The 21,485-nt window shown below is 37.1% G+C and overlaps 1 protein-coding gene across 4 annotated transcripts in view; it reads left to right on the top strand.

The window, feature by feature from the left end:
- Positions 1-21,485, top strand: part of SORCS1 (sortilin related VPS10 domain containing receptor 1) — a 746,046-nt gene that overhangs the window by 269,194 nt on the left and 455,367 nt on the right. For all 4 annotated transcript variants that reach the window (XM_044665551.1, XM_044665550.1, XM_044665553.1 and 1 more), the window contains exon 2: positions 45-112. In XM_044665551.1, coding sequence (XP_044521486.1) covers positions 45-112 — 68 coding nt within the window. The remainder of the gene's footprint in view (positions 1-44; positions 113-21,485) is intronic.

Raw genomic sequence — 21,485 nt, 5'->3', positions numbered from 1 at the left:
TGTAATTGTTTGAGACTAACCATGATTTCTTCTTTTGCCTTCAGGTGATTCTAATTTTGACAAAGCTCTACGACTATAACCTAGGGAGCATCACTGAGAGCTCACTTTGGAGGTAAGTAGATAAATTGAGCTAATAATTACTGAGTTACTTAAACATGAACATTCTGGCTATGGCTCTTTTATTGTATGTAATTGGATTCTCCCCTCACTTCCCCATTACATTGGAGAAGTTTCACCATGAACTCCCTTAATTCCTTTTAGATATTTCATATTGTCATATATTTTTTATAAAGGAAGTATTGGGACCTAGATCCTTTGCCTTACTGAGTACTTAAAACTCATAGTATGTCCATTTTATTCCCCATGATTCCATACTTTCTGTAGGTCCTACCATTAGTGATGGAGTATATGGAATGTTCAGGAAGGACTAGCACTTCTAGTATGAGGGCTTATAGGGTCCTCTTTGGGCTGCTCATCCACATTTGGTATCTACTTGTCATCCAACTTGTACCTGTGGTTCCAAAAAGCTCTACATAGCCTGCACAGTGGCCACATCCTATTCAAACCTTTTGGCAAATGGACCAAATTAAGTTAAGGGTAATTGAAAGGTTTCAAACCTGTTGGTGAGTTAAGAGAATATCTACCCCAAGTATGGGAAGACTTCCATTGGCAGAATGGATGGATGAGAATAAGTTTATCCTACAGCTATGAAGGTGGCTGTACCAGAACCATGGAGCATATAGAACTTGGTCAGATGTCAAAAATACCAAGGTCATCCACTCCATCCTGGCCCATCAGTAGTCATTTTTACTTTTGTCTTGCCAATGAATTTCGATGACTCTGGAAGAGACTGAGGTCGATGGCTTTGCACAACCCTATGTCACTTAAATCCAATCCACTTCCAAGTCAAGACATCCCATGATGTTACCAATCCTCTTCAAAATGAAAGATGAATATCTACTGGTGAAACATGCACAATTAACTCAGCTTTATAGAGAGTTTCACCAATTTCTATGTTTGCTAAACAAAACAAACAATTTTAAAATCATTTCATTAACTCAAAGAGAAGCAGCATGATAGAATGCCTACAAGCTTTTCCTTATAAGCAGGAAGACACAACTTCAGTATCCACTTCTGACATATACGGGATGTGTAACCTTCAGTAAATCACTTAACTCCTCAATGCTTCTTGCAATTGTCTAAGACTCTAAAATGCAGAGAACATGCTTACCAGCATTGATAAGAGAATTTCTTCGTGCAGCAGCTCTCTATACAATAAAATCACAGTTCTGTATTTCTCCCATCTTGAACTCATAGTTTGTGTTGGGCTCCACCATATTGTCAGTGCCATTCCTTGCTCCTCTTTCTTTCCTGGATTTTATTCTACCTTTATCTCAATAAAAACATTCAGAGTTGCTTTACATTGTATTCACATATAGAGTATATAACGTGTTGCTTGAAATGAATCATGATGAAAACTCAGATGAAAACCTCCAAATAGATTTTCTGCTAAATTTCTTTAAAGATGTTGATAACACTTCTCACCTGACTACCTGATTTCCTTTTATTACCAAAGAAACTGAGAATTGTAAGGAAGAAAAAAAAAAAGAATTGCGAAGGATTCTAGAGATTCCAACTTATAACTGAAATATGAATTCCTACTATGGAAAAATTAACAAATAGTCATCCAGCCTTGGCCCAATGATCTTCAATGTAACATCAAGCAACCAACATTACAATTTGACTTTATGTCTGACAAGGTTCCTTTTAGCAAAGTAGCTTCATTGGAATAAAATGAGTACTGGATCTTGAGACAGAGAACTTGGGGTTTGATTTCTGGTTCTGCTCTTTTCTATCTGTATGACCTTCAGTATGTCCCTGTATCTCTCTTGGGATGACCCCTCACCTATCAAATGAAGAGAGAGGGCTAAATTCTTAATCCTAATCCTTTTATATAATGTGGGAGTTGCTGGTCAGATCAAACATAGAACTCTCGGTTCTTGTTCTCATCTATTCTTGCTAGAAAATATTGGGAATGTTGAATTCATAAGGCCAACTTGCCTATCAAGGAAGTTGGCAAGCTTGCATCTTTACCAAGGGGAAATTGTGCATGTTAATTAGTATATGTGTGGCATCCCATTGGAGCTTTTAGAAACAGTGAGAGAAGCAATCCAGAAACCTTGTTTAGTCCCCTTTTTTGTGGATCTGACATTCTCTTTTGTGAGTAGAATGAAAAATGGGAAAGCAGCACTATTATTTAAATATGATAAGTCACAGTATTTCTCTATAATTTGAGCATTGCTCCCCTTGATGGATACCAAACATCAAACAAACTCTTATTAGAATGGAAAGAGAAGCGAACTCTTTTCCCCCAATGTTACTGGCTATATAAAGAGAAGCCTGCATGTTGGAAAATGAAAAGATAAGCCATTCTGTTTCAATGGGTCTGTCTCTTATAACAGTCATTGGCTTTCCTCCTGAAGGCATTTTAAAAAAGGAGGGGGTTAGGACTTCTTGTCAGTCAGATGCCTCAAATTAAGTCTGTTCTTCTCTGAATGCATACTATGTTAGTTTTCTCCACCTAAGGCTGGAGTGGGGGCAGAGGAAGAGTGCACATTTAAGATGTGTATGGGGCAATAAAAGGGGAAAAAAGGGATTACATATACCAATCCAAAAGTTGCTTGTTTTCTGTATCAGGAACTAAGGATACTATAAGTGTGGGCTGTACTACAGATGATGTTCTCTCAAATCATAATCTTTGGGTCTATAGATCCCTGATATGAGGCTAAAAGCTTTGTGGTTCTTCCTGCCTTCAAACAACTAATGTTCATCATGATATGTGATGGGAGTGTGGACAAGGGATCATAGAATTTTAGATTTTGAAGTGACAGGGACCTTTGAGGTTATTTAGCTCAAACCCTCACTTTACAAATGGGGAAACTGAGTCACAATGCAGTATAATATACAATGTCATATACAAAATAAGTGGTAGAAGTTGAATTTTTTTAAAAAATTCATAACCATCTGTTTAAGAATAAATAATGTATATTGTTTCTAAGGCAGAAAAGTGGTAAGGACTAGGCAATGGGGGTTAACTGACTTGCCAAGAGTCATAGAACTAGGAAGTTTCTAAGACCAGATTGGAACCCAGGACCTCCTGTCCTCAGATCTGGATCTCTTTCCACTGAATCACCTGGTGGACCCCTGGAAGTTGAATATGAGCATAGGCTTTCTGACTCTAAATCCAATACTCTTTCCTCTGAAACACATTGCCTCCTCAATTCTTGTGAAAGAATTGCTCAGAAATGAGCCATTATTTTAGCTATATCATAAAATATTTCCCTGACTGTTTTTCATTCTATAGTCAAATGCTTAATCCTCTAAAGCAGTGATGGGCAAACTACAGCACACTGGCCAGATGTGGCCCCCTGAAACGTTCTATCCCGCCCCCAGCGACATTATTCCTAATCTGATGAATATAATAAGTGGGATACAATACAATGAAATTTAGAAAGAGTTGCCTTAGAAACAGACTGACAGATGAGCATTTCCCTTCCTTTGGCCCCCTCTTTAAAAAGTTTGCCCATTACTGCTCTGAAGTGTTAGATGATATGAACTGAAGGGATGGCTAAGGCTGGAGTGAGGCAGAGGCATAGATAGAATTTTATAACTTTAGTGCTTAAAATCCTCTTGTAGAGTCCACTCCATTTAAAGATGGGCAGATGGTGACCGCAGAAGGTGAAACAACTTGTCCAAGGCCACACACACAGAAAAAGAGGAGAGGAGTCAAGACTAAACTCTTGTTTCTTTTCCAGTGCTGCTTCTATCTTACCACAGTCTAGGCAAAGTCTTACACCTGCTTTGTACACACTTCAGCATATTCATTTTTAAGGGTATCTACATGAGATAAAGGTATACATGAGATATGGAAGTGGAGGTTCTTTTGCCTCTCAAAGAATTCCTCTCTCTTTTCATACAAAATAACCTTTCTTCTTCTGTCTGTTCAGCTTCTGCTCAACCTTAAAAGTCAGGTCCACAGAAAGTTCTGTTTCATTCATATATTTTTACCTGATGCCTTCTGGAGCTCATGATTTCTTCCTCTTTGAGACTTCTTTTGTACATATTTACATTTTGTACTACTGCATATATATTGTATTCTAATCTGATTACTATGAATTTCCTTAACTCTACTTCAAGTTCTTTGTGTGAATGATACTAAACCTTAGATAGCTGTGTCTTTTAGAACATGTAGCACATGGCCAGACATGCTAGATTTTTGAATATTTCAGATGATGTCCACAGATACTATATTTCATTTTCAGCATTCTATTCTGCCTCCAGTGTGTGTGCCTAGATTTTCTCTCTATACTTCTCCCACAACATTTCTAAACTTCAACAATTAAGAATGGCATTTTTAATTCAGTAAGTTTCCTCTAAATGTTAACCTTGATCATGGATAAGATTAAGCATCAGAAATAAAAGCATCATGGTAACATATAAAACAAAGAAGAAATCCTTTTCATTTGGGTCACTTGTCTTTGCCAGTTCTACCAGATGAGTTAACAAGAGGGGTCTTATTTCATCTGCTCCTTGAAAGGATGATTAGTCATTTGGGAACTCCTGAGATAAATTGTGTAAATGAGGGAAATATCAAGCAAGTACCAAATTTTATTGCCTTGCATAAAGAACTGGTCTTCCTCTCATGTTTCCAACTTATATCTCTCTCTATTCATTTCTGAAACTCACTCCTGTTAATCTTTCTTCCCATAGCCATTTTATAATCCATGATCAATAGGAAGTGGACCCATGATCTACGTACAGATGCCGAAGAACCCAAAGTTCCTATATACCAACATTATCGTGGTGGTAGAATTGCTAGTTAGCACTTTACTCTCAAGAAGAGCCTACAATTGACTATCACCACAACTTGATCATGAATTGGAATCATGATAGTATCACTGACACCACAATTTCCCTATTTCCTCATGTTCAAAACTTTTGTATGAAATTTAACTCTTCCTTCCCTCTCACCTCTTATATCAGTCACCACATCTTTCATTCATTCATTCAACAAGCATTCATAAAACTCCTTTGTGTGCCAGGAACTCTGTAATGTGTTATTGCAGTGGTTCCCAAATATTTTTGGCCTATCAACCCCTTTCCATTAAAAAATATTACTTAGCCCCCTGTAAATTAATTTTTTTTAAATTTTAATAGCAATTAATAGGAAAGATAAATGCACCTGTGGCCATCACCGCCTCCCTGGATCACTACAGCACCCACCAGGGGGTGGTAGCTCCCACTTTGGGAATCACTGGGATATATAGAGGGGTTGGCATTTGCAAGAAATTCCATTTTCCTAGTTCTATCATGATACTTCTAGTCCTACTGCTAAAGCCCTTCAACAGGCAGGTACTTCCTTCCAATTCTCTGATTCTTCAAAAGCCTTTCTAAGAGTTCTTCCTGCACTTATTCTTCCCTCCTCTACTTGCTGTTAGATTTAACTTTTTGTACATAGATATAATCGTGCCATTCTAATGCTCCAAATTATTCTGCTGCCTACCAAATAGCATTCACTTTTGCCTGGCGTTCAAAACCATTCACAAATTGATAAAACTCTACCAGTTTGACCTTATCTTATATAATTTCCCTTCATATGTTCTACACTTCCAGCTATATTGAATTACTGCTCTCATTTTTTTTTCACTTTTCTCTTTATTTACCCTATCATTACAAATTCTATTTTTGGAATGGACTTAAATTTCAATTTGCTTCATCTTCCTAGCGAGTAACTCATGAAATTTGTCCAGCAGAGTATTCTTTGTAGTTGACTGAAACTCATTCACCAAAATAGACATGACTTTTCTAAGTTGATGGCAAGTGTTTAGCAAACACAAAGATGTAATGACATTTCTAGCTCAGTATAAACAATTCAATTTATCAGAAGTTATTTAAGGTAATATCATGGTTTTACAAATTATTCTAAGGATACAAAGAGATAAGCATTTCTATGAAGAGAATTGGAACAGATTATAAATGATTTTCTCCTGTTTGATTCTCTTTACATGAAATCTTATAGACTAGCTGCTCTAGCACTGAACCCAAGCAGGAAAAGAAAGGGAGAAACCAAGAGGAAGTTTAATAATAATAGTTCACTTTTACATATCATTATATAATTCCCCTTGCCCCAGGATATCTTTATTTTATTTCTTTATTTTCAGTTTCAAATTCTTTCCATTCACCCATTAAGAAAAAGATGATCTCGATTATACATTTGAAGTCACACAAAACATGTTGCCATATTAGCCATGTTAAAAAAAAGCAACCAAAAGAAGGTGGAAAAAAATGTTTCATTCTTGTACTCAAGTTATTCAGTTTTTCCCTTTGGGGGTGCATAGCATTTTTCATAATTAGTTCTTTAGAATTGTCTTCAATCATTGTATTGATTAACTAACTCTTTCATAGTTGATCATTCTTACAATATTGCTATTGCTGTGTGTTATATTCCCCTAGTTCTCCTCACTTCACTTTGTATCAGTTCATATAAGTCTTCCCAAGTATTTTATTAAACCATTCCCTTGATCATTTCTTATAGCATAATAATATTCCATCATGTTTCTATATTGCAACTTATTCAGCCATTCCCCAAATGATAGGCATCTCTCAGATTCCAATTCTTTGCCACCTCTAAAAATAAGGGGGAGAAAAGCTGCTATAAATATTTTTGTACATATGGGTCATTTTCCTTTCATTTTAACAATGAGGAAATTGAGGAGTAGTTAAATTGCTTTCCAAAACTCCCTTAGTTTGCCTGAGGCAGAATTTGGAGTAAGATCTTCCAGAATCCTGAGCTCTATTCATTATATCTCATTATCTTCTAGAAAAAATCAATATATTGGTAGGTCAGTATTATGGTAAAAAGTTAGTAAAGGAGATGACCTATTTTGGCCAGTAATCAAACTCAGAAAGTGTGTTACATTCTTTGCAAGAAGAAAGATACTGAATGGTAAATTAGTTTGGCAGAGGCAGATATAGGAAGAAGTCACTTGGGCTATCTTCAAAAAAAGAGTTAATATCATCTGTGTTTCTTCCTAACATCCTTTCCACTATTTCTGGTCTACTTAAGGCAAACGAATGAGAGCCTGACATTACTAGCATCTTTATATTCTACTGGTCATAGTTATCTCTCTCCTTCCTTTCCAAGGCTCAGACAGAATTGAATCTCTCCTTTTCAGTGTTCCATATAAGTTTGGATGATATTGGCTCTATTTTAGGAAAACTATCTGCTTTTAAGGGACAGATCAATTTTTACTTGAGAAACACTGTCTACAACAAAAAGCTACCAGCCTCAAATCAGTCACATTATCATCTCATTTCCCATACCTGTGGTTTCAATTAGATATTGGACAAGAGGACACATTGTTTCATCAATTTCCCTATAATCCATGATCAGGAAGATGTGAAAGGGAATTTTTTTTATTGATGTGGCATGTTTTCTCCACGCCTTTCTAAAGGAAAAAAAAAGAAATAAGATTCTCTCTCATTAATGAGGCCCACGAAAGGGATGCAATTCAGTGGCCAAAAGAAGATCCGAAATGGGACCCAAATGTGGAAAAAGATCACTTACAATTATGTCTAGCTATGAATGCAATATTTGATGCATTGAGAGCTTACTCTGACAGACCTGGTGCATGGACAAAATTCAAAAATCTTAAACAAAAATATGATGAAAACCCCTGCCAGTTTATGGATAGGCTTATTGAGCTGGGAGATAGATAGATATATATATAGACATGGATCTTTGCAGAGAGAGGGATGTCAGGCAAATAAGAAGACAGTTTGTAAAGAACTGTTGTAAGGTGGTCAGAGACTATTTTAAGATTAACTACCCAAACTGGGCTAATATGGATCTTGAGGAATTAAGAAGAGTAGTAGTTTATGCCTTTAATAGCCATGAAAAGAAAAATGAAGATAAACAGTGATTTAGTGGAGGTATTAAGGAAGGAAATAAGAGTACTAACAGAAAAACTTGAAAAATAAAAAGCAAATCAAGGAGTGGCCATAGCCCCTTTGCAGGGGAAAAAGAGGTCACATAATGATAAATGTAGGAAGTAGAATCAGGTATACAAAAATATAAATCTTAGGAATAATAGTAACTTTTGGAAGAAATAATAATCCAAATAAGGCAAATCATGATCCACACCAAAACACCCAAAATGAGGTTTATCTACACAGTACTCAGTGTGGGAATCCCCCTCAGTATGGGGGACCTCAGAGGCATGACCAAAAGAATCTAGATAAATAGATGATGATACTCGTGGCGGGAGATTAGGAGGGTGAAGAAATCTCAAAGAGTCTGCAGGTAAATTTTAAGCCTTTTCAGATTTTTCCCCTCCCAATAGTGAAAAAACTTCTGTAATGCAATCGTTTTTTTTATTTTTTATTCCTCCTATGACTGGATCAGAGATAATACCATTATAAAAGTATACACAAGTTAAACACTGTTTTGGCAATATGATATTTGATTTTATTAATCCTAATACCTATGTATACCCAAAAGCTTTAGACTATAGAACACTGCCATTGATTGTTAAGTATTATGGGACTTTTATTAATAATTGTGTCTGATTCCAGAATAAGGGATCACAAAAGAGCCACTGTACAGTGCCAAGAAGCACAAGGTCAAAGAGACCACCAATGCCTATGGGATTGATGAGAATTTGCACCAAGACAGAGGACTTATTTTGAGGTTTGAGGCAATGGCTGTTTGACAACTTCAGACACTTGACTCCCCCATGCCAGATTGCTACAGGTGCCTTAGTTTGCCTGTCATTTTGGTTCCACTATCCCTGAGAGTGAAGGAAAATCAGGCCCCTTTTACTTCAATAGTTCCTTTTCTCTTCTATAATATGGCTATATTCTGTAGTCCTGGTTGCTGTTGGGTAAGTGCTATATTACTGCAATTGTCCTGCAGACTTGTAGGACATAAATTACTTTAATTGGGCCCTGATTCAAGGACCTGTTATGGGCTTATTCTTGCTTACTCAGGATTTTATATATACATAGATTTTAATTTTTTTCCCCAAAATTTAATTTTTTCTTCTATTTGGGTTTTTGTTTATTTTTTTCTTTTGAGAATTGATTAATATTCCCCATAACTCAAGCATGTATCCTGGGTTAATCTGGGTGTTGGTCAACACCCTCCTCAGGGGGGATTGTATAATTTTTTTGGTAAAATCCAGGATTTAAAATTTTTGGAAAAGAAGCTTGCTAATTCTCTGAATCAAGAAAGTGAACTGTTGGGAGATGTCATAAAGAAGTCTGCGGAAACCATACACTGCATCAGAAAATCCAAAATGAAGTTGGACTGTAATGAACTGAACTGAAGGGGGTTGAACATTTCATTTATTTTGAATGTAAACTCTTATGTCAAAGGGGACTGCCCCCATTTGGCTTTTTGTCAGTGTTCTGACCAATCATTGGTTTTGTTCTCCTCTTTTATTTCCCTCTTATCTCCAATTATTGTAATTTCCCTTTAGAAAGTGCAGTATTGTATGCACCTTTAGGTAAAAGATCTTTAGAGGGATAAGCTGGAGATTTGAAAAGATTCATTAGAGAGAATAGGCATGTAAATGTGGGACATTTAAACATGCTCATCTCCCAATAGAATCACAAAGGGATTGTGAAAGGGAATTCTTATTCCCTTTCTCTGTTTTAAGTTAATAAATCAAGAACTTAAAATATCCCTACTTAATACTTAGTAAGTCACTAGCAAAAGAAGTTCATGCCCTAAAAGGCCACAAGACGGCCCCCTTACCTTCCCAACTTCCCCCCACCCCCACCCCTGCGGCAATGCAGTGATTGATTCCTGAGATGTGATGGGGAGAGCTGATGGGTGGAGAAAACTGTATATAAGCAGGAGCCTGAGAGAGATTCTCTTACTTGATTCTTGGACTCCTCTTCATGCTTGGCACATTCTTGGGCTCTTCATTGTTGGTGGCCTTAAGCCTAGGGAACATGAGCTCTGGAGGAATTCTTGGGTGTTGTTGGCCTTATGTGTGCTGAAGGTTCTCGGCAGTTTTTTCAGCAACTTTGGCTCTTTGGATTTCAGCTTTCTGATCTAGGCTTTGGATTCTGGTGAGATTTGAATTCGGATTCGCATTTGTGGTCTGGAGGCTCTAGAATTAGGACTTGGGGTATTTTTTTAAGTAGGTGATTTTTTTTACCTCCTTCCTATATTTCCCTCTTTAATATCTCTATCTACCTTGCTGTAAATAAAATTACTAATTAGCTTCGTGACTTAAGAGTTAATTTTATAAATGTCTACCACAATAATTCTTTTTTTTAACCATTATAATCTTTGTCAAACCAAATTTTTAATTATTACATTTGGCCACCCAATTTTTAATTCTTACAAAGATGATAAAGTGGAAGCATTAATATAGCTTTTAAACACTTTCATCTTTTGAATTTTTAACTCTTCTTAAAAACTCAAGCTGCCATTGAAAAATCTTCAGTTGGCTGAGAGGATAGAGAGTCAGACCCAGAGATGGGATATTCTGCGTTGAAATCTGGCCTCAGATACTTCCTAACTGTGTGACCCTGGGCAAGTCATTTAACCCCCATTGTTTAACCCTCACAACTTTTTTGCCTTAGAACTAACACATAGTAGTGATTCAACTATAGAGGGTAAGAATTAAAAAAACAAACAAAAAAAAAACTTCAATGTCTTCCTATTATCTCTAACTAGACTGACATTCACACCCATCAACAATCTGACTTCTATCTCTTTTCAAGACTTATTTCATAATAGTTTTCTATTCCAATTAAACTAATTTCTATTCTAATTGCCTACTATTTATTTCCTGTCCATGACATCAATCTCTCACCTCCATACTTTTTTCACAGGTTGTTTATTATACCTTGAACATACTCTTTTCCTCACCTTCCAATTCCTAGAAACTTTAAGTTCCTTCAGAGTAGGTCAAGTGTTGTCTTTTAGCCAAGACCTTCGTGATTCCCATTGATTAGTAATATCGTCTCTTCAAATTACCTTTGGGTGCTATTTGCATTTGCTTACTAATATCCATATGATATTGTCCCACCTAGAATATAATCTCCCTGAGAGGGAGCACTGCGTTGATTTGTCATTCTGTTCTCAGTATCCAGCATAAAATGTTACATATATTTTTCTGTGCTGAATACATTTCTATTTTTGAATTTAAAGAGGTCTTTTGTTGAACACAAATTCCACATCTTCCAGGCAGACCACGATTTGTAATTATCTTTTCCCTCTTCAACCTCATATAGCATTTTACTGTCACCTTTCTTTGGCATTTATTCATTATTTGCCTTAATTATTTGCTTAGATGTCAAATGTGTCTACTGGTCTCCACAAGGGCTGAGAATGAATTTTATTTGAATGCTTTATCTCGTTTGATGCCCAATAGAATGTTATACATACAGTAAGCACTTAATATTTACAAATAAATAAATAAAACATTTTCTGGACTTTAATAGCCAGGTCTCATGCAAGAATTTTCCATTAGCCCACTAGACCTATCTAACAAAGAACGTTTGACTATCCACCTGGGGATATGGCATCTTTGGACAGACTGGGAGACTTGAGAGAGGGACAGAGGCAGTGGGCAGTATGGAGGTCCAATCAGGATTTAGGTCTCCATGGATCATCACTTCTGGATGACACATCAAGATGTTTCCGACTCACTTAATGAGCATCTTTCTGGCATTGAGTCTGACATTGATTAGGCCTGAATCTGAGAGAGCATGCTGTTTGACAATGTTTTGTTTGTGTTGTCATTTGGGATTCAGACCAGGGGAAAATGGAGGGAGAAAATAAAGATAATCTGATATAGACCAATTATCTGGGCTTTTTGTCCTTCTGCTCTCTGAGATATCTTCCTCATCACAAAGTGGATTAAGCTTTGAGACTTGGTAGAAAATGGTGATTTGACTATATTGAAGCAAGATAAGCTTAAAGGTTGAGATAAATAAAATGTCAAAATCCAAATACACTATCTCTGAGAAGAAATATATTCATCTTCCTTTTCTTTCCTTTTCCTGGGCTGTACCACGGTAATCAGAAGTCTGCTGAGACATGCTTAGCTTGTGAGAAAGCCCTGGGCAATTCTTTAAGGGGATTGGAATTGTACTGTCTTAAAGGAATATATACTGCCATTGCCTTCCAGCTTTAGGACAGATGTTACTCTCTTTTAGAATTTAATGCTCTTTTTATAACCATGTAAAAAAGGTTGTTATTAGGACCTCCACAAGTACATATACCTTTATTCCTTTGACTAAATCTCCAAGTAGGCTCTTTTGGGAGAATGTGGTATAACAATAGAAAAGAGAGAATGGAAATCAAGTTTATATTTTTGGATTACTCTGGATCTTGTTACACAACCTTGAGAAGGTCACTTGCTTATCTTTGTGTATTTCCAAGTGGGATAATGATCCAGATTTTCTCCCAAGGGTTTCATTGCCATAAAGTGCTTTGAGATCCTATGATAGGCAGAACATTATGGTGGTTGAGTAACAATCTCTCTTTTCCCTAGACGGCAGCCAGATGTTCCTGCTGTCTCTGAAAGAGGGAAGCTGACTAATATATACAGCAGGTCTCACACCTTAGCTTGACAGTCCCATAGGTGATTCCACCTTCTTTCCCCTTGCCGCTTTTCTTTCCTGCTGCATAGAGATGCTGAGGTAGGGAAGGGGGATTCTACATGCTTCCAAGGACACAGCAATAAAAATTCAGTGTTCAGTAAACTCTAAAAATAGGTATGCTTTAGACAAGAATGTTTGCCCTGGGAAAACATGCCCAAAAACATGGAGTGGGTTTTTTTATATACTATAATTTCCTTTTTTTCACACCATTCCACAAGAAGTATACCATTAAGCCTATCACTTTTAAGTTCCTTGAATGCAAGGACTGTATCTTCATCTTTTGTCACTTATTCTTCACAGGATATTCAGGAATCCCTTCTAATCAGTAACTAATCCTTGTAGAATAGATTTGCCACATTTTTACAGTGAAAGAAACTAAGGCTAAAAAAGTTAATTGGCTTGCATATTGTCACAAATCTAGCAAATGTCTAAGGCTGGAGTTGAACTCAGGTCTTCCTGATTCCAGTACTCTGTCTACTGTGCCTCCGTGCTACTTTTAAATTATAACTCTAATATAAAACTCATTATGTCTACTGCTGTTCCCGGAAAGAATAATGGTAATAATAATAAATACAGACGTACTGGCTGTGTGACCCTGGACAAGTCACTTAACCTTGTTTGCCTCAGTTTCCTCAACTATAAGATGTGTCAGAGAAGGAAATGACAAACCATTCTAGGATCTTTGCCAAAAACAAGCAAACAAACAAACAAATCCAAATGGGATCAGAGAGAGTTGGACATGAAGGAAATGACTGAATAACAACAAATAATGAATACAAAAGCTCACAAATATGTGATAAATTAAAGTTAACTGAGAGTCCTTCCTCCAGAAAAACCTCTGAGGAAAGGGGTTTGAATATTATTATTCTCATTTTTCAGATGAGCACAGAGGGTTAGTGCCTTAAGATCATCCTGATTTAGAGAAAGTGGGCTTAGAAGTAATCTTTTCCAACCTCTTATTTTTTTAATTAGGTTATATTTTCATACTGCACTTAAACTTTGAATAGAACAGGCATTTGCTAATGTGCAGTAAAAGAGAAAAAAATATCATTTAGGTTACTGTTATGTATAATTTAACTTTCTTTTTAAATATGTAATAAGTTCAGTCTATAGGTTTTAATGCATGCTTTTCTGGCCTTTTTAATTTTTTCCATCAAAAATATTTCATAAAGGCTCCCTTCTTCTCTTCCTTCTTTTTGTCTCTCTGTTCCATGTCTTTCACCCCAACTTTCAGGGGGCGGGTTGGAAATAAATTAAAAACAAAATTATTAAAAGAAATATACAATGCAGCAAAAGAGATCCCCATATGTATGATGAGAAAAATCTATTTCTTATTCCACATCTTGAGCATATCACTTCTCTGTCAGTCCTCTGGATTTGTGACCAAACTTCCTAATTTAGTAGATGATAGAACTGAGGCTCATAGAACTCATATGATTTACCTAGCCCAAAGTCAGGCAGGTAGCAAGTGGCAGATGGAGATTTGAATCCATTCCTTGATCTGGACTCCTACTTGGTAGATAGGATCCAAATATTGGTCTATTAGTGGCATTTTCCATTATTCCACTTAAAAGTAGGTAATATTCCAGGATCCAAAAGCCTAAGGTATCAAGCCAGAGTCTCTGATCCTGTCTTGAGACTAAGGGCAATATTTTCTAGAACCTCAGAAAAGGAACTTTTCTTTTGACAAATTCTTCTTTACATCCCCGGCAGGACCCCACTCATTAAGAACCTGCTTTACTTCCTCCCCAAGGAGGTTATATACCTTGCCAAAATTACCCAAGGGGTCTGGATTAGAATTCTACCCCACATACTGAGCCTCCTTTTTAATCATCATTGGACTGTTGAAGCAGAATTGCAACCTTAGCATTATGACAAATGAAAACAAAACCAAGAACAGTAACAGGAAGCTTTTAATTGGTAAAATTTAGTATCAGCTATGCTAGTATAAAAAGAGATCATGGAAGTGAAATTCTCTGTAGGTTGTGGAATACAAATATAAGGTGCTTATTTATCTTTGTTAAATAGCATTTGATTCTAGGATTGAGAACTATTCATGCTTTACATTTTCCCTTTGTTGTTATGCTTAATTCTGACCTTTTCCTTTTGGTACCATAATCTAATCAATAGTATCATTGTTGCTAGAAAGAGGATCACAATCAATTGTTTTATAGGTGAACTCACAGTTCCTCTGATACCCTAAATCAAATATCTATTCCCTGGTCACCTTTCCCCTATACAGGAAGGAGAAGGGAGCAGCCATTTATTAAGTGCCTACAACGTGCCAGGCTTTGTACTAATCACTTTACAATTTTATTTGATCCTCATGATAACCCTAGAAAGTAGGTGCTATTACCTCTATTTTATTGTTGAGGAAACTGAGGCCAATGGGGTTAAATGGCTTGCTCATGGTTGTACGACTAGTAGCTATCTGAGGTTGGATTTCAACTCCTGTTCCTGATTCCAGGGCTATTACTCTATTGTTCTCCCTTTCTGCCTCTAATATACACACAGATATGTATAAAGGAATATATACACATACCTACGCATACAGATAGACACTCTAATATACTTTATCTTTCTCTACTAAAATATCAACTTAATCTTGTATCTCCAATTCCCAGTAGAGAACCCGGAATATAGTAGGTAGTGAATAAATGCTTGTAAAGAGACTGAACCATAGTAGGTGTTAAATGCTTTTTCATTCATTCATTCAAATATTCATTCATTTTCCCATAGAGTGTATGTAGCAGATAGAATCATAGACTTAGAGCAGGAAGAAACTTTTAAAGCCATTTAGTCCAACCTCCATGATTTACATTTGGGGAAACTGAAGACCAGGGAGATTAAAGCACTTGCCTCAAATTATACAGGTAGTAAATGGCAAAGTCTGAATATAAACCCATTTCTTTTAGCTTCAAATTCTTTGCTTTTTCTACTTTACCATAGAAAGAAACCTTTCCACAAACTTCTTTTCTAAAAGACAGTTAGATTTTCTCTCATCTGAATAATCAATTGATCTGCAATCATCTTTTAACTTTCTATTAAATGTGACCATGGGCCAGGCTCTGGAGAATACAGACAAAATCAAAAATTCCCTGTCTTAAAGGAGCCTACATTCTTCTGAAGTTAAAGCCTCAGAAAAAATTCCTGTGTAATAGCTATAATACATTGTGACTTGTGATCTAAATGCCAGAGAACTGGGCTAATTACCACAAGTTGAGCAGTTCCTGTGGGAACCATCATGTATCAGGTATGGTGTTTTAATTATGAATTGCTGTTGTTGGGAGACACAACAACAAACCACAAACTAAAGGAATAGAGCAAAATAAAACACTTGGAATGTAGTTAGTGCCAAGGGTTCAGTGTGAAGTACTTAGCAGGCAGAGCTTGGTGGAGTTAATCAGAGAAGGTTTTGTTAAGGCAAGGTGAGATAAATCCTGAGCACCAGGTTGTCATGACACCTAGTAATTTTATCTTACCTAAAACTACAGCGGAGTATTCTCTTTGTCCTACCCTGTGCGCCTGCTCATTTCACTATCAGGAGCTCTTTAAAAGAAATCTTAAGCACTGGAGGATGTCATTCTCTGGGGGATGGGGGGATGGAAGGGAGAGCAGGGATGACCTTCCTACCTCCCTGAGTTTCACAGTTTCCATTTTGCCTGCTTCATATGTCTTGGTATCTATGTCTTGCAAGCCAGAGAGGAAAGGAGAAGTGATATGGTTGTAGAGTGGAGGTAGTGACTGGGAACTAGCTGTCAAACCTTCTGACCTCCCCAAAGGTAACCCAGGAAGTACTCTGTCAATCAGCAAGAGCTAATGAATCTGCTCTTAGGTTAACATCAGGAGATTTTAGAGTCTGACTCACCTTCTTGATTTTGGGGAATAATAATTCATCTTGTTTGTTTTGGCTATTTGTGAATTCCTTATCCGAGAAACTCATTTATTCCAGGCTAGAAGACTTGTTCTTTAGCATGAAGGTAGAGGATTAGACCATGTGCTCTCATGAGATGCCCTCAGTGATTCTGCAATTTCTTGAACAATTTTCTTTAATCATTCCTGCCCGACTCCACCAACCATTCACTCATGATTTTTTTCATTATCATCTTCCTTACCTATTTTTCTGCTATGGTTTTGGGACAGTCTGATTTCTTTCTAGTCAGAAATTCTCAGCCTAGTGGAATGCGTTTCTGGGAAAATTATTTCAAAGTTTTCTCAAGTAGACTCTTGTGAGCAATATGCAAAGGGGTTCATGGTTGGAATGAGATGCTTTTCATGTGTTGTAAGGGAGAGAGGAACAGGAGAAATTTAATAAAGAGGGGCAATTGGCTGTCTCTGATACTGAGCAACATGGGGCTTCATCACCATTTAGTGGTCTTTGATCACTAAAAGAGACTGGAGATCTACAGTGTGTTTGACTTGTCTGACCAAGGATGAACTTAATGCAAATCAAAACAACTCTGAGGTATCACCTCACATCTAACAGATTGGCTAAAATGAAAGAAGGGGAGAGTAATGAATGCTGGAGGGGATGTGGCAAAATTGGGACATTAATGCATTGCTGGTGGAGTTGTGCACTGATCCAACCATTCTGGCTGGCAATTTGGAACTATGCTCAAAGGGCTATAAAAAATGCCTGCCCTTTGATCCAGCCATACCATTGTTGGGTTTGTACCCCAAAGAGATCATAAATAAACAGACTTGCACGAAAATATTTATAGCTGCGCTTTTTGTGGTGGCAAAAAATTGGAAAATGAGAGTATGTCCTTCAATTGGGGAATGGCTGAAAAATTGTGGTATATGCTGGTGATGGAATACTATTGCGCTCAAAGGAATAATAAACTGGAGAAGTTCCAGGTGAACTGGAAAGACCTCCAGGAATGGATGCAGAGCGAAAGGAGCAAAGCCAGAAGAACATTGTACACAGAGACTGATATACTATGGTAAAATCGAATGCAATTGCCTTTTGTACCAGGAACAATGCAATGACACAGGACGGCTCTGAAGGATTTATCGAAAAGACGCTACCCACATTCAGAGGAAGAACTGCAGGAGTGGAAACACAGAAGAAAAACAACTGCCTGAACACATGGGTTGAGGCGGACATGATTGGGGATGTAGACTCGAAACGACCATACCAATGCAACTATCAACAATTTCGAAATAGGTCTTGATCAATGACACATGATAAAAACCAGTGGAAATGTGCGTCGGCATGGGGGCGGGGGGCAGTGTGGGGGATGAAGGGGAAAGTAGGAGCATGAATCATGTAACCATGTTAAAAATGAATATTTATTAATAAATGTTAAAAATTTTACTTAATATTTTAATTAGTATTTCAAAGCCAATTTACTTTCGTTATAAAATACTGAATGCTCAGAACTGCTATTGTTTTAATGATTTTATTATTTAAGAACAGGAACTAGGAAAAAGTATCAGTCATTGACATTGATATTTATAGAAAAAAAGACATCTGAACCCTGTTTAAAATTCTAGAATTCTAACAAACTAATAACAAACCAGAAAAACCACCTCTAATATCAACTCCCTTTAGACTACAATGGAGACAAAACAGGACCCCATGTCCAAGATCTCCAGAAATAGCAACCACTCTGGACCACAAGTACTTCTTCCAGCTTAGCCATCATTCAGGGGAGCAAGCCTCTGTAATGAAAGGGTCATCTATTCTTTCTACCTGTCAAATTGACATCAATTGAGCAATAAATCCCACTTAGCTGAAGCAACATTGCATCTATATGTATATAAACATAAATACCTTCTGTCTTAGAATCAATTCTTTGTATTGGTTTCAAGGAAGAAGAGCGGTAAGAGCTAGTCAATTGGGGTTAAATGACTTGCCCAGGGTCACACAGCTAGGAAGTACCTGAGGCCAGATTTGATCTCATCTCTGGGGACTTTCAATCCATTAAGCTACCTAACTGTCCCAAAATTGCATCCTGAAGGAGAAAAAGAAGTATTTATGTTCCCAATAAGTCAATGCTTCATGGTCATCTTGATCACCACCTTCCTTCAGACCATAGTGGAGATAGCCCAGGACACTGAGCCAGAAACCCTGAAAATACAGACTTTACCTCCCAGCCCTAGGCTACTATTCCTGCTTCCAGTCTGGCACCTATAATCATCAACGAAGAAAGCAAACTCTTTGGAGAAATAGCCTGCCATCCTTACCACTTCCAACACCACCTGCTGTCATCAAAGGGTAGCTTAGTCCAAAAGCCAGTGTAATAATCATACTTTCCAGAACACTGTCCTTTCTTCTGACCAACCTTCTAATTGCCTTCTACTGTCTGTGGGAGCAACTCCTGTAGAGAAAGAGACAGTCGTCCCCATCAACATCCATTCCCACTCAGGGGATATAGAACAGCCTAAGTAAAGTTATCAGCTATGCACCCTTAATGGAGCTGGAGAAAATAATAAAATGAAACTAGTTGGTTCCACAAAATTATATGCTCCATAATCTCAGCTAAGTTTTTTCCTGCAGCATGGAAGCCCTTTTATACACACCTATTCACTTTACTTTCTCAGCCACCACAGTGACTATTCCAAGCCTTTTTGTCCCTCTATGAACTTTACATAGGGCTCTCTCCCAGCATCCCACACTCCTCAGTACCTTACACCTGAACTACTGCAATTGCTTTCTGGTTAATCTCCCTGCCTTATATCCATTATCACCATTCTGACCTGTCCTCCATTCAGCAAAAGAAGTGATTTCCCTATATTCACTCCTACTCAATGGACTCCAGTGGCTCCCTATTACCCCCATAATTAAATATGAAATTTATTTGGATTTTAAGTTTTTTTCATAACACAGCCCTTGCCTATCTTTCTAATTTTCTAATACTTTACTCTCTGCCACCTACTCTATGATTCAACAACACTGGCCTTCTTTTGCCATTCCTCTCACATGATAGTCCTTCTTACTCTGGCTTTTTACTGAATGACTCCCATGCAAGGGAGCAATAGCTGTCTTTTGCCTTTCTCTGTATCCCACTTAGCACAGTATCTGGCATATAGTAGGAGTTTAATAAATACTTCCTGACTGACTATTTCTTTGTACTGATAGAGTCAAAGGTAGTATCTAGGGAACAAGGATCTCCTAGTGAAGAGAGAGTTTTCACCTTCTAAAGATGGGCCTTAGAGAATCGAGTGAATACTTCTTCCTTTTCAGATTTTACAATGGAACACTACCCTCTCTTGAAATCCAAAGCTCATCTCAAGTTTTATCTCCAACATGAGAATTTTACTGATCTCAGTTGCCAGTCCCCTCCTCCTTATATTTTTTTATTTCGTATACATAATACATTTTATTATTTTTGAACTTATTGTTTTCCTCTAGGAGTACAGGATATTTTTTCTATCTTTCTAGCTCCAGTGTCAGGCACCATATCTGACATAGAATAGATACTTTGTAATTTTTTTTGGTTGAACTGGATAAACCCTTTAAGACTCACTGTTCTTCAGAAATATTTTCTGGGATATGTGATTATTCTTTGCTTTCTTATTCCATTCGTATTGCTCGGCCCTTAAATTTCTCTCTTCTTTTCCTATTCTTTTCTCCCTTACCTTTTAGACATTTTACTGCTTAACCTTATGTTAGTCAAAAAGAAGTCAGGGATGAGATAAATGAGAGACTCAACTGTGTCTTTCTTGTTAGTTATGAAAGCTGTTCTGGTGAAAGGTTTGGTGAGCAAGAAAACTGACAATGATTGGCTCTAATGAGGTCCAGGGCTATCTGTGGATTGCATTTTTCTCTGATGTCCCCATCCAGTCTCATTAAAGGTAAATGAAGGCTAACAGAATGTAATGTTTAAAGATGGCAGAACATGGTCTAATATACTGTCATTTTACAAAAAAGAAATTATAAATATTGATCCAAATTACCACATGTAGATTCTCTTAAGAACCATAGGCTACCCAAGCTGGAATAGATTTATAAATTATATAATTTAATGTCCCTCATTTAATATTAGAAGGAGGCATTGCTCAGTCTCCTTTTCTGACTTTAAGCTTCTGTCAGTGGTAGGAGATGTGTCAAGAAAAGTATAAATGAATCCCCTTCATGTTCCCCTATCTTATCTCCTTACTGACTGCTCATGGAAATTGGCAAAGTACTAGTGTGATGATTGACTTGTTTGAATTTTCATTCCTTCACCCTTGTTCTTCACAATCTAAAGGCAAGAAGGGAAAGTTTTAGCTCTGAATAGGAGGACTCAACAAAACTCTCCCAAATCAGTTCAGTGGGGCAAGATATTTAGCCTCTATGGGACTCAGTTTTTCCATCTGTAAAATGAGAGAATTGTACTATATGGTCTTTATGTATCCTCCTGGCACAAAACGATCCTTTGAATCAAAAGAAGTTAAATGAGATGTATCTGTGAACAGTACTATGCCTGAAATCCAGATAATAGAGTTTTCTTAGCCTTTAGCATCCAAGGACAAGAGATATGAAAGCAGTTCTACTGGAGAACCTTCAGAAAACATTTTTTCCCCTTATTTCAGGGGAAGTTTCTGAAAAACATTTATCCATAGATCAAGGTGATGTACTTTTCCTGCCACCTCCTACTTTCCAAAGGGAAATGGCGGCTAGAGAGTAATTCCTCAGCAAGGCATTATTTCTTCCTCCTGCTAGGATGTATTAGCAAGGTCATCACCTGTGCTTTATTGGTTTCAAACAGTCTGCGATTGCAGAGGATTATGACTTTTTGGCCTGCAGAAACAAAGATGTAATCAATTCATAAAACGAATGTATTTTTTTTCAAAAATGTATATTTATTTCTGCC

The sequence above is a fragment of the Gracilinanus agilis genome, chromosome 2 (genome assembly GCF_016433145.1).
Source record: "Gracilinanus agilis isolate LMUSP501 chromosome 2, AgileGrace, whole genome shotgun sequence".
NCBI lineage: Eukaryota > Metazoa > Chordata > Mammalia > Didelphimorphia > Didelphidae > Gracilinanus > Gracilinanus agilis.
The sequence above is the reverse complement of the archived record's forward strand: the minus strand, read 5'-3'. Positions and strand labels throughout refer to the sequence as shown.